The 13,731-nt window shown below is 45.4% G+C and overlaps 1 protein-coding gene across 3 annotated transcripts in view; it reads right to left on the reverse strand.

The window, feature by feature from the left end:
- PI4KA (phosphatidylinositol 4-kinase alpha) overlaps positions 1 to 13,731 on the reverse strand; it is a 102,810-nt gene that overhangs the window by 76,100 nt on the left and 12,979 nt on the right. For all 3 annotated transcript variants that reach the window (XM_036993287.2, XM_036993285.2, XM_036993288.2), the window contains exons 2-4: positions 6,321 to 6,437; positions 3,406 to 3,499; positions 1,049 to 1,137 (exon numbers count right to left, since the gene is read on the reverse strand). In XM_036993287.2, coding sequence (XP_036849182.2) covers positions 1,049 to 1,137; positions 3,406 to 3,499; positions 6,321 to 6,437 — 300 coding nt within the window. The remainder of the gene's footprint in view (positions 1 to 1,048; positions 1,138 to 3,405; positions 3,500 to 6,320; positions 6,438 to 13,731) is intronic.

Genomic DNA, 13,731 nt, shown 5'->3' on the forward strand with positions numbered 1-13,731 from the left:
ACGGGCCCCTAAATCTCTTTCCATGGCTTTTCGTCCATTCCTTCTGATTATAATGATGATGCTGACTGCCTGCTTCTGTGTCTACTGTCATCAGTGTGTCAGAAAACATCTCGAATTGGGGTGCTCAGTATAAAACATTAACATTCCAGGGATGGCACCCTGAGTAATCAGCAAGCTCAGCACAAATACTGAACTTCCACGCATGTGACATCAGCTTTTCAGCAGCCACGTCACACTGCTGACTCGGTGAGCTTACAGATAAACACACTAACTCTTTCCTACACACTGTCTGTGAGCAATGCCACCTCTACTGTATGTACTTGGAATTTTTTGCCTCTCATTTGATTCCCTACAAAAGCTCACAGGATAAGCTTTCGTTAGCTTAGAACCTAAAGCAAGAAAGAAGGATGGAGAAGAACATAATGACAGAAATACTGACAACAGAGTTTACAGTTTAATAGCAAGGGAAGAGATTTTTTAAAATTTTTAAATAGATACAAGAACTCAAAAAGCACAGCCAGCTGGGAACATGCAGCCTACAGATGCAGATCCACAGTAGGCCCTGCAGATAGCAGCATATAAATACTGACTTTCAAAATAATAAATCTGACTAGAAAAGAAGTTTAGATTATAATAACATTCTCTGTTTAAAAAGGAGGGTAACAGGTGATACATTTAAGTGACATTTCCAACAAAACAAACTAAAACTAAAATAATCTGGGTACTTAAAAGTGTAACTTCAACTATCTAGAAAATTCTCTATAGACTTGAATCCCCATTATAAAGTCAGGAAAATGAGCTGCCCTGGCCTTTGTCTGCCTACTTAGAGGCCTCCCAGGGGAGCTGGATGAGGTATGACTGGAAATCACGGGGTAACCTGAACAAGTACCACAAGCACATACTGAACATACCTTAGGTGTGTTATGAATCATACAAGAAGACTCAACATAAACCATCTAATCACTTCAACCTTATTTTTTACTCTCTTCATCACTTCGGGATTCTCGCTGATCTTGGAGAAGCGCACACCAATCCCCCACACACTTACCTCCTCCCTAAGTGAGGGGTCTCGATGAGCCACGTCAGACAGCAAAGTCACCAAGCAGAAGCTAAAGCTCTCTGCAGTGGGGAGGGCACCTGCAGGACACACAGACAAACCAGATCGCCACACACGGGACACGGGGCCGTCCCGCTGGCCGCCCAGTCTGGTCTGTTCGTATTCTCCCTCCCTCCCGCCGCCGCCAAGAGGCCTGTTTACAGTGGTAGCTGCCTTGCTGAGATGAGTCTCACAGGAGCAGATGTGGGCCCAAAATGTTTGCTGAGAAATACCCCTACCTTTCTTTTGATAAAATGTTTTGATTCCACAAACCTAAATGTTTCTGAGCCAATTTATAGTTTGAGAGTATACAGCCTCTCAACAAGACAGAATCCACTTTCTGTTCCTGTCCTAAATTTCTGCATAGGGTGAGAAATCCATCTTGACAGAGTATGTAAGACATGGCATAGGGAGGCTGACTGTCAAATGCCAATTACTACTACTTTAAACTGAATTAAATGTCCATATTTTCTTTTCTGCTCTATTTTGACAAATGGAGAAAATCCTAAACCAAGCCTCCAAAGATTTGCTCTATTCCTCGCAGATGTGGAAGCCCTTCCAGTATGGAGCCTCCTTGCAGGGGGGGTCTCAGGAGGACGGCCTCAAGGTCAGGAAGGATCAGCGTCCCTAACGGAGCAGAAGCTAAGCAGTGCTTCCATGGAGGACACTGTCAAGATGCCAGATCCCTGCCGGGCAGGTCTAATCACTATGATGGATTTCATCAACTCTGAACGGTGAGTAATCAAGGACGCAGAGCTATCCCGTCTTACAGACGTACTCGTGGTAGCAGAAGATGGCCACATGCCCACTTCTGCACTTCCAATTTCCAGTGCGGCTCTAGGTCACTCTCAAACTTGGTGGGCATCAGAGCCCCCTGGAGGCCTGTTAAAATGCAGACTGCCTGCTTCGGGCCTGAGTTCTAACTCAGTGACTGACGTGGGAACTGAGCACCTGCTTGCCTGACAAGCCCAGGGAATGCTGGTGCTGCTGGTCCAGCGATGGCACTTTAAGAACTTCTCCTCTAGAGTCTTAAAGCCTAAGTAATACTGCCTCATAAAGACTAAAGGAGAGAAATGCTACCCAATAACTGGAAACGTACACGTCTCTAACGTTTCAAATCATTTTATTCAGATTTTTATTCTGAACCCATATATACAGCAGTGGCATTTGTTCTGAAATAAAAGAAGAGAGAATCAACCTTAACTGGTACTCCACTTCTCCTAGATAAGAGAGGTGATCCCAGATGCCAGGCTTTTTAGCATGCTCTCTTTTCAATTTGCAGCCCTCTGTATTCCAGGCGCATGCACAGTGGAGTCTGTCAGCGGCACAGTATGTCATCAGAAATGAAACCCCATGGAGAAGAGGAGGAATACAGGCACGAGCAGGACGCTCAGGAACAGCAAACCGCCTTGAGCAGACGGAGCCCACCTAACAAACGAGGGCCATGCCACCGACAAAGAGAACAAGGGCCTTCTTTGTAGGTGCCAAACCCCCGCTATACCCAAAGGTGGGTCTCAGCCTCCAGAGGGAGCCTGCAAGGGAGGTTCGGTCGCATGAACTCTGACATGTCGGAGGCCTTCCAGCCTGATTCTGGAGTCTCAGGACATCAGTCTACCAGCGCATCAGCATCAGGTTTAGCGCGATGCTTGGCACTTAATGGACCTCCATAAATATTTCAGAAGATGGCAAGGAGGGAGGAGGGGAGGGGAGGGCAATAGAGGGGAGGAGGGGAAAAAATTATCTAATTTTCCCTTTGACCATGAAGAGAGAGCAAAATAAAATACAAGTTAAAAAGAAATAGACCTGAATTTATTTCATTTCTAAAGAAGCAAAGTTTAAGCACAACTTAGCAACAGCATCAAAGGGACAGGACTATTTCTAGTGAACACTGTGTGGTCTTGAACATCTATCTCACCCTTCCTTTCTGAGCAGCAGCAATGCAATTTGGAACTGACCGCACTTCAGCAATAAGCCTATTCACCTAAGGGTAACAGAGATGGGTTCGGGGATGGGCCGGGACCCAGTTCTGGCAGATGAGATGTGACAAAAGGTTTCGGAAGATCTCAAAGTTCCTGCTCTGTGGGTGCCAAGGAGAGAGCTGGCTCACTGGGACTCCACCCCCGCTCCGCCCTCGGGCTCTGGACAGCAGTGGAGCCCGCGCTGCTGCAGGCAGGCAGTTGTCCACAGCCAGCAGTGCAAAGAGCTAGAAGCATCCTAACTGGTGTGTTAGTGTAACAGAATACTTGATCCTTACAGGCAGTGAACATACATGTTTTTCCGAGCATTCAGGGAAAACTGCACAAAATTACCTCTGCCTTTCCGAGCTGTGCTTTCTTCTACCCAATACACTTTCGGAAGACCTTTAAGAAGTCGAAGAAGGTAAGGAACCACAGAATCTTTGTGCTTTTAAGAAAAAAAAAAAGATTACATTTAATAAAATACGTGCCTGGTCACTTTGGAGAACAGATTAAGCCCAAGCACATCTGCACCCCAATGGCCTCAAAGGTGGACACTCATGTGGGGGCGTCATTTCCCTTTTCCACATGTGGGGGTCCCATTAGCCTTCGCAGCAGGTACCCATGGGAGGGGTTGACACCTACCCTTCGTTGCTCAATGTCCCACCCAGCTCTGGCCTCCTCTGGGAGGTGGGCCTCCGAGAGGGCCTCCCCAGAAGAAGGCATGTGTGTACACACACACTCAAAACTGCCTTCAGTGAGAGGTGTTCAGAGGGCCCCAGAATTGGCGTCTCTGAACTGGAGAGAAGCTCACAGCCACCAGCTTCTGAACTTGGTGACGTTTCTGTCATTCACGGCCCTTGTACTCTTTCCTTTTGTAAATTTTCTGCTTCACGTTTCCTTTTGCTTCTCTCCAACTGGAGCATTAGACTTTATAGCCATCATTAGCCTACGAAAAAATTCCTTTCTTCTAGTTTTCAAATTGGCCAATCAACATATGACTTTCATAACTTCTATGACCATTTCTTTGGGCTGCTTCCCTATTCACAGCTGCTCCAATTAAGGATTCAGATACGGGGATACTACCTGATGCTCTGAAATACTGAAAAAAACGTATTGAAAACATGCTGCAAATTCTGTGACATTCCTTCGACCAGAAGGTGGAGTCAAATTCACCTTCCTTGGGAAAAGGGCTCCTTTAGCGACTGGCTTCTCATTATTTAGAAAGTAACATATGTGAGACTTCCCAGGCGGGGTTAGACAGGCAGTGCAGCTTCCACCTGGCTCTTTGTTAGGATACTGGCCCCGGGAACCCAGACACTATGTTGGGATGTTGGGATGAGATGAAGTGACAGCCCAGGTCACATGGAGAGGCCATGTACACAGAAACGCCCTGGCCGAGAGCCCCAGCTAAGGTCCCAGACAACAGCTAGATCAACCCCCAGCCAGACATGTACAGGAACAAGCCCTTATGCACTTTCAGCCCCTACCCTTCAAGCCACCCCAGGTGATACCAAATAAAGCAGAAGCTGCAACTCTTCTGAGCTCTGTCTACACTGCAGATTTGTAAGCAAAAAAAAAATGTTGTATTAAGCCAGGTTTTGCATTACACTACAACAGATAACCAAAACAAATAGAGAACTTTCTTTAGCAAAAACAATTTTTCCTCTGAACTATATAGAGAAGCTGCTATACCATCTGTCTAGAATCCTAATGGACTGACAGGCACAGAACTCTGAAGAGCCTGCAGAGTACGGAAAGACCCCCAGGTACCCTTCCCTATATAAACCCCATGGATTTTGGAGCACGTGATGAGTCAACTCCTTCTGCAACTCTGGTCACAGCTGCTGCACGCACAGCCTCCCGACTAGACATAAAGGGAGCCGATGCTGCAGCCCATCCAGGATGGAGGCAAGGAACATGAACACCAGGTGAGCCAAGAGAAAGCTGGTCCCCAGGGCTCAGCGGGCTACCTGATCATACGGGGCTCCTTTCCTGGTGTCCAGGAGGCCAGCAGGCTTCCCTGGAAGCCCAGGTAGACTGCACGGCTCAGGGAAGGACAGCTGCCACTCCACCCATCCTTACTGGGAACCTGAATTACACCAAAGGTTTTGTCCTTGTCTCTTCCTTGGCACCTTAAAAAGCCCAATACGAGTACTAGGGACTTACAGATCAATCCATCAAGTAATGTATCCGCCAAAGATATTTTCAAGTGATACACATTTAAAAGCAGTAATTTCTTATACAGATATTTTTGAAAATTTTTTTCCTTCCTTTACTTTTATATTTAAATTTAAATAGGACTTGGCAACTAGAAAAGTAGAAATGATTTCCTTTCTTTTCACATTTACAAATAAATAGGAAAAATTAAAATGTGGCTTATGAATATTATTAGTGTGGCCTTGGTCAGACAACCTATTTAATTTTTACAATATTACTCTAAAATTAAAATGCTTATTTTTTTCAAATGCATGAATAGTGTCAACACTATTAATCCTTATTTAAATAGAATTTCCAAGACATGTAAACTGATGTTTTTAGATAAATAAAAATTCAAATCTCTAACATGTTTATTTTCCTAATATAGCATAATTAAACTTTGAATTAAAAAGTATTCTTGGTAACGATATAAACAAACAAACAAACAAACAAAAGGTTCTATATCCAGGGTCAACTATTAGCCTTGGCAAATACAAAAAAAAAAAAGACCATGACCACATCATTTTCTGTTGGAGCTGTAACACTGGTTTTAAAATCGCCTCTAAAAGCATATTAACGTACTCTAAAATGTAACTTATGTCTATCACAGTTTTGAAAAAGATAGTATTATATCAAAATTATCCCAAAGAACACTATCCTTTTGGAAGGAGTAAAAAAAAAGTACTCTGAGTCTGACTAATGAGTGTTTTACCTGAGACTGAAAATCAAGCCTCCTCTGGAGGGCACACAAATACTTCAAAAGGCATTTTAACTAACTTTCTGGGAGAAAAAAAAAAAAAAAACAACCACTTTACCTCCTTTAACAACCTAATATAGTCACAACTTGAGAAACAAAAATGCCAGGGAGGTTTACATGAAGAAGTCTTAGTCCCACCTGCTCCCCTCCTGCCTTGCCCACCACTAACCACTTTCATTAGGTTCAAAGGCATTCTTCTACTAGTTTCAGGCAAACAGAAGCAGGTACAAACTTAAATTCTAATGATTCAGAATTTCAGTCATCAACCACCCTTCTACACCGCAGAAACACTTCCAATTTAGTAAAGACTTGCCTGGAGGTCAGACTCAATGAGAAAAATGCCCAACGCTATCACCGCATCTCTCCGCCTTTCATCCAATTGGAAGATGCCATGGAAATCTACTGGGCACATACAGAGCAGCTTTTGGACCTAGAAAATGAGACCAAAGCAACAATAAAAATTCAGAGATTACAAAACATAAACCCACATTCAGAATGAACCAGTACCATAAAGCCCAGTGAGTCTGTCCAACCAGTAAGTCATTTTTCTCTAATTCAGAAATCATAAAAAGGCCATCTCCAGCTTCTAAAATGATCATACACACGCCCCCAAAACACACACGTCTAAGGTAGCTTGACAAAAAGTTAACATGATATCTATACAGCAGGGAAAGCCCGACAGCCAATGTTTGTGCTTCAGTGTCAGGACAGCCTGGGGTCCCCACTTCCCAGTGGGTACAGGTGAACCAAACCTGCCTCCAGTTGTAATGCCTCCCCGTAGGGCTCTTTAAATGTGAGCAAAGCCCTCAGGACTGTGCACAGCACGGAGTACCTGCTCAATAAACAATACCTATTGTTCCTGGATATGCCGTAATAGTGGCTCACTAAGGCAAGTAGGCAATAAGGCAATAATTTACTGAATAAACAGAAAAATTAGGATTATCTTTAAAACAAATCAATAGTAAATGTCTGTAAAAAAGGGAACTAAGAATCGAGATTTATTCTGACTAGGAAAACAGGTGGTGACATTCGCACAGTCGGGGGGGACGTTTCAGTGGCAAGGGGGACCGGGCATAATGGCAGACTTTGCCCTGAGAATGCATCAACTACCACCGCATTTTTAAAAAAGAAAGCCAGTTGCTTTGTTCGCTTAGATAGTAAAAGGGCAAATAACAAAGGGACAACACAGGTTAGAAGCACCTTCTAACCTGAAGAGAAGCAATGTTCTTTGTCCTAGCAATTTTCCTAAGAATCATGTGTAAAGAAATTATTAGAAATTTAAGCAAAAAGTACATAAAATACTGTCACCACAGTGTTGTATGTTAACTGAAAATCTGAAACAATTTAAACATTTAATATTAGGAAAAAAAATGACGATTGAGCCACGTGATGAAAATTAGGTTTGACTATATGAAACTGCTGTTAGTCAAACATTTTTGATCAATAAGAACAATGCCTTCATAAAGTTCAACTTAATATACAGATATGAAAAATGGGATTTTTCTAAGAATAAGCAATGACACGGAACAATGTTCTATATATTCACAAGAGGATTAACCTCAATTACCATATATAGAAAAAATTCTGGATAAAAATCTATCAAAATGTTAACAGCTTTGAGGAAGTAAAATGACCTGTGGTTTTACGTTTTGTCTTTGTGCTGTTTCATAACTGCCAAAATATGTTCTAGGGAAAAATATTATGTAATCAGGAAGTACATTCAGTAAGTTAAAATGAAAACGTATCTACATATGGGAGGCAGAAAGTTCCATGCTTTTATGATTAAATGTTAAGGCAAAGGAGCCTGAGTAACAGGCAAAGGAAAACACCCAGCCCCCGCTCGCCCCCCGGCCCCAGCTCGCCCCCAGCGCCCCCATCCCCTGCTCACCCCCAGCCCCCGCTTGCCCCGAGCCCCTGCTCGCCCCCAGCACCCCCAGCCCCTGCTCGCCCCCAGCCCCCGCTTGCCCTGAGCCCCTGCTCGCCCCCAGCACCCCCAGCCCCCGCTTGCCCCCACTGCCCTTCACTCGCCCCCAGCCCCTGCTCCCTCCCAGCGCCCCCAGCCCCTGCTCGCTCCCAGCGCCCCCAGCCCCCGCTTGCCCCAGCCCCCAGCACCCCCAGCCCCTGCTCACCCCCAGCACCCCTCACTCGCCCCCAGCCCCTGCTCGCCCCCAGCCCTCGCTAACCCCCAGTCCAAGCTCGCTCCAGCGCCCCGGCTCGCCCCCAGCCCCCCTCCATCAGGAGACTGCACGTCACAGCCAGAGGGGAGAATCAAATGCAAAACGCGCAGCAGAACCACCACAGTAAAGTGACCACCGCATAGACTCCAGACTTGCACCAGCTAACCACACATCTCGACAAAGAGAGTCAAGTCTCTCAAGAAACATCTGTTAACAAGAAATCGAAGGAAGGTGGATTTATATCAGAATGAGTTCATGAGATCCAAAGAATGTTGATTAAATGAATCAACACGGAAGGTGAGGTGGGTGGGTGGGTCTGGGGCCCTGTCCAAATCCACGCATTTTGCCCTGTCCTGTGCAGAGCTTCACCAACAGCCTGCTCCAACACACGGAAGATACATCTTGCCACGTGCCTGGGAGATGACGCTAATGTGCTAGGAGCACGTATGGAGACTTAGACACTCGCCAAAATTGGCACGACCTCATTGTTAAATATGGAAAAGATGTACACAGAGGTAACTTAACAATAACAAAGACTGTACATAAAAGATAACCCATCGATGCCCCCACATGCCAAACACATATGCACTTAAGATTTTAAATATTTTTGCTCTCAGTCCTTTTCTCTGTTCCTGAAGATTTCTTTGGGGACAGGGTGAGAACTGTGTTTTGTTTTTCTGTTCTATGTAATAAATCTAAAGTTGACTATTTTTACTGGAATGAGATACACACAGACTTTGGAGTTAGACCCAGAATCACAGCCTAGCTTTGGCGTGGCCCAGCTAGCTGAGTGACTGCTGAGCCTCAGCTCCCTGTCTACACAGCAGCCCTCTTAGGGCTAGACAACAAAGGTGCAGTCATTATCTGGACTCAGGACCCACTTGAAATTACATGACAAGCACCGTTCACGCTGCTGCTCTTCAGCATGTCCTTCAGATGGCTTACAGAAGAGCCAGTCAAGTCAGTGCACCTGTAACTCGCTCATTTGCTATTTACAGGCAGCTATTCCATGGGAGGCACTGCCCTGGGGACTGCAGACGTGGAAGGAACCAGGCAGACTGAAGCCCTGCTGTCATTCTAGACAGGGACATAAAACCAGATGAACATTAAGGATGAGACTGTGTAAAGACAAATGCAAAATAGAAATAAATTTGTTTAATTCTCCCTTTGAAAATGAAGAGATTTCCCTCTCCTCTTTATTTGATCATTTATATTAGAAAACTTGCCTTTCTATTTTCTCCTTTCTTTGAAATGTATGTAAATCCTTTTGAAGGTTTGACCAGCATTTTGTAAACTTTAAACAATGTCTTTCTCAGGGACCAAGGAGCCATCTCCGTGGGACATAAACATCAAGGGAAACAGCACTCCATCCCCTAGTTTTTTGGGGCGGGTAGGAGCTAACCCCAGTGTGCTCCTTGCTCCAGATGGCTGAACAACATCCTGTCATAAAGATAGAAGGAGTTTCTTTTTCCTCTAAGTAAAGCCAACTAGCTCACCCAGATGGTCACCCCAATTAGAAGGTAAAATTAGGAAGAAATATGTGTAACAAATTGTGCTGTCAAGTCCTCTTACCTGAGGACTCGGTATTGTTTATCTTGAGAACACGTACGTAAGGGCTGTACCTGCTGGGCTCTATAAAAGGGTGAGATTTCTTTCTGTCTTTTCAATCTCTTACCAGATTGCCCATGATGAATATCAATTCTGGTTTAATTTTTATTCAATAATAAAAGTGTTTTCTTTTTAGACTACTTTGTGGAGAGGGTTTTCTGGGTTGGGAGATTTTGTTTTTAATTATATTTCCCCAACTTTCGATGGGGTGATCAGAGAAGGCCTAAGAAGGTGCCAGTTAAACTAGGGTTTGATTAAAAAGGAACCAGCGAGGACAAATTAGGAAAGAGCATTCTGGAAGAGGCCACTGGAATGGCAGCAGAGTGAGACAGAGAAAGCAAAGTTGCCCAGAAGTCCATGCGCAGACAGAGATGACCCCACAGGGCCCTGCAGTCCAGCTCGGGAGCCCAGACTGTCCTCTAACGACGGGAAGCCAGAGCCACAGACATACATACAGAGACCTTAACAACTGAGCTTAGAATTGAGGTTTAGAAGAATTCCTCTGGCAGCTGCATGAAGAATGGATTTTGGAAGGCAACAGTGAAAGCAGAGAAACAGGTCGGGAGACCCCTGCAGCAGTCCAGGCAAAGATGGCAGTGACCACAAGAGACAGAAACAGACCAGCTCGGGACCTCTGGAAGGAAGACTTCACAGGGCTTGTGAAAGCGAGTTGCCTCCTTGCCAAGCTAGGAAGTATCCGGAGATGGTCATCCAGGAGGATGGGGGGTCTAGAAACCTTCCGTACAAAGGGCAGTTAAAGGAACATGTGGTCTGGAGATGATCGGGTTCTAGGTAAACACACGGCTGTCTTCACCGAGGGCAAGGGCTCCAGTAACATGACCCGCAGCTACCCCAGTTACCAGAGCATCTGTCTGCCTCCCGCTGACCTGTAAGCTCCTCGAGGACCCATCTCTTACCTTTGTGCCCCTGCAACACAGTGGAAGGACACGACAAGAGATGCACTCACCCCGCCAGGCGGCAGGGCCTGCTGTCTAGGCCCAGATTTTGCCCAGACTTCACTCTGAGCAGTCAGCGGGCTGTTGCCGGCCTGCCCTGGCGCTCAACTCAGGGGGCAAAGGCAAACCCTAAGGTCTCCCCCTTTACATCAAGGGTAGGAGGTGGGCTTCTCGTGCGGCAGGTGTTCTGGGATGAGTCTGGTTTTGTCTGCTTGTTCCTTTGTTTTTTAGGTATGGCACCTTTATCTGGAAACGAATACTCAGACGGCACAGGCATGAGCTCTGGCAACATCCCAGGATAAGAACTCAGCACTGTGAACATGTCCAGCCCTGTCACCCACGCAGCTGTCCCCTATCCGGCAGAGGTATCTGAAGCCAGCAGTTTTTACCATCACTACCTCCTCTGGACTGCCCGGAGGCCCCACCAAATGTCCAGGGGAGCACGGGGCTACTCTCAGACGCTCCCCGACACTCACTCAATTAAAAATACTTAAATAGAAACCACCTGTGACAATTTAACATTATTCTAAATGCTGGACACACGGTTTTAAAATGTGAAGGAAAGAGACCTATATAACATTTTAGCAACTTAGAGATCTACGTAACATTACAGGGAGGCGTGAAGTACGTAGCATAGCAGGCAGAATACTGGCCTCCCAACAATGTCCACGCCCTGACCCCTGTAACCTGTGAATACCTCACTTCACAAGGCAAAGGGTCTTTGCAGAAACAGTTAAATTAAGGGCCTTGAAACGAAGAGATTATCCCCGGTTATTTGGGTGAGCCCAGTGTGATCACAAAGGCCCTTAAGAGTGGAGGAGAGAGGCTGCTAAGATCAAGGCGAGGGGACGTGAGGGCATGTCCCCACGCTGCTGCCTGTGGCTCTGACCAGGAACGCAGGGCGTCTGGAGGCTGTAAGAGACGCAGAGATGGGCTTTCCCCTGGCGTCTCAGGAACATAGCCCTGCCATCACCTTGGTCAGTCCAATGAGGCTGATGTTGGTCTTCTAATCTACAGAAGTGTAAAACAATAAATTAATGTTGTTCTAAACCATGAAATTCATGGTATTTTGTTACAGCAACAGTAAGAAACTAACATAACTGGTTGCAGAGTATTAAACAAAACTCAACCTGAATTGCCATATAAGGTTGTGTATCAATGATCCTTCATTGAAAAAAAAAAAAACTTGAACTGCCAATCAAGAAAGATAGAAAAATACCAGATCATAGGTAGTATTTATTTCCTTACTGTTTTCTCTGTTTCCCATAAGGAAGACTGTTAACTTCAGAATTAGAAAAAAAATATTTTATTAATAGAAACAACCTTGCCATTAATACAAATCTTATTTTTAAAAAGACGATATTTGTACTCTTGGAGTTCAGAAAAAAAAGAGAAAAGTGTATAGTATTTCAGTGAATAGAATCTGGGTAACCCAAGGACAAAGACATAACATAAAACTGAAAGAACATCTGGGTCAAATAAGCTAAACAGATGATTTCTGCATGCAATCGTCCTATTTCTTTAATTTCAACATCTTAATATCAGTAACACAACTCCTATTTAAGCATAACTTCCCCAACAGTCTCTAGGTAGAAAAGTTCTCTCCTTAGGGAAACAAGAGATGCAACTTTTCCAGCCTAAGGAAGACGCCCACAGCCTCACTGGGCACGGCTGACACTGAAGCGGGCACTACCCGAACACGGGGCCCAGGCGTCTCTCACAAAACGGTCCTGAAAATATTTCACAGCTCTGCATAAATAAAAACCAAATTTATTAAATTACTTTATTAGCAAAAAGACCACGGAAAAAATGGCATGTGATACTGAGCTGTTCTTGGTGTAATTTCTCTAAAGAAATACAGAATACATACAAGTCTGACGACTACACCGACACGACGCTCACCTGGACCTCAGGCCTGAGGCCCACCAGCAAGTCCCAAACAAACCAGAATCAGAGGGAGGGCTGGAAGGGGCCACACAGACTCAACCACCAAACGGCCTCCTTGAGGCAGATCGGGCGCGAGCCTGTCCTCGTTTCACAGGCTAGGCAGCGAGGCCTGGAGAGGTGAGGCACCGCCGCAGGCAACAGGCTCTTAACTACACACACCCTTCCTCTACTTTTGTCTCCCAACCCCAATATTACCACTTCTGGCTCATATATGTTCAATAGCTCCCACCCCAATGAACCCTCATGCATACGGCCAGCCTGGCAAGGAAGGTGCTCCCCAGCTTCCCCTGAACACAGGCCCCAATACAATGCTCACTTCTCCCTGCTGGGCTTTTTCCACAGTCTTCACCATCTGCAGCATTTCATTCCACCTGACTTACCTCCCTATGAAGGTCTAGTCATCCTTCCAAGATCCTTCTCAACTGCCGCCTGCTTCTCAAAACACTTCCAGATCCCAGCAACGTGATGTGATCTCCCCACACACACCTCTCACTAGCCCACCAGGAACTCCACTGCTCTTGAGATAATTAGCTCCTTTATAGCTCATTGTGGAGTTACTTTCATACTTATCTTCTGCTCACTGCAGACAGGACTGTGTCCTCATCACTGTATCCACTGCACACTACATGCTCCAGAAACTTAACAACCACTTGGTGCAATTAAAGGGTCAATGTCACACGCATTTAATGAGATGAGAAGGGAAGAAGAGAGAGGATCACCAGACCCCGGGATTCCCATTGCAGGGCTTAACTATATACTGTGTTACATAGTGAGTGTCAGGCACAGTGCTGGCACGTGACTGGCACTGGACAATTATTTGCTGCATCATCAAAGGAATGGAGGGATGGAGGGATGGAGGGAAGAATAAGCAAATGAAGTGATGTCTAGTATCCTTCATGCCCTCGCGATCATTACAATCCAGCAGCAGTTACAAAACCAATAAAAATGGCATTAACACCTAGTGAGTAATAAAAGTCAGAAACCAAATGGCAGGGCCCCAAAAGCCTGGCACAAGGTCCAGGCTCTGATGCCCTCA

Source organism: Manis javanica, chromosome 15 (assembly GCF_040802235.1).
Source record: "Manis javanica isolate MJ-LG chromosome 15, MJ_LKY, whole genome shotgun sequence".
Classification (NCBI taxonomy): domain Eukaryota; kingdom Metazoa; phylum Chordata; class Mammalia; order Pholidota; family Manidae; genus Manis; species Manis javanica.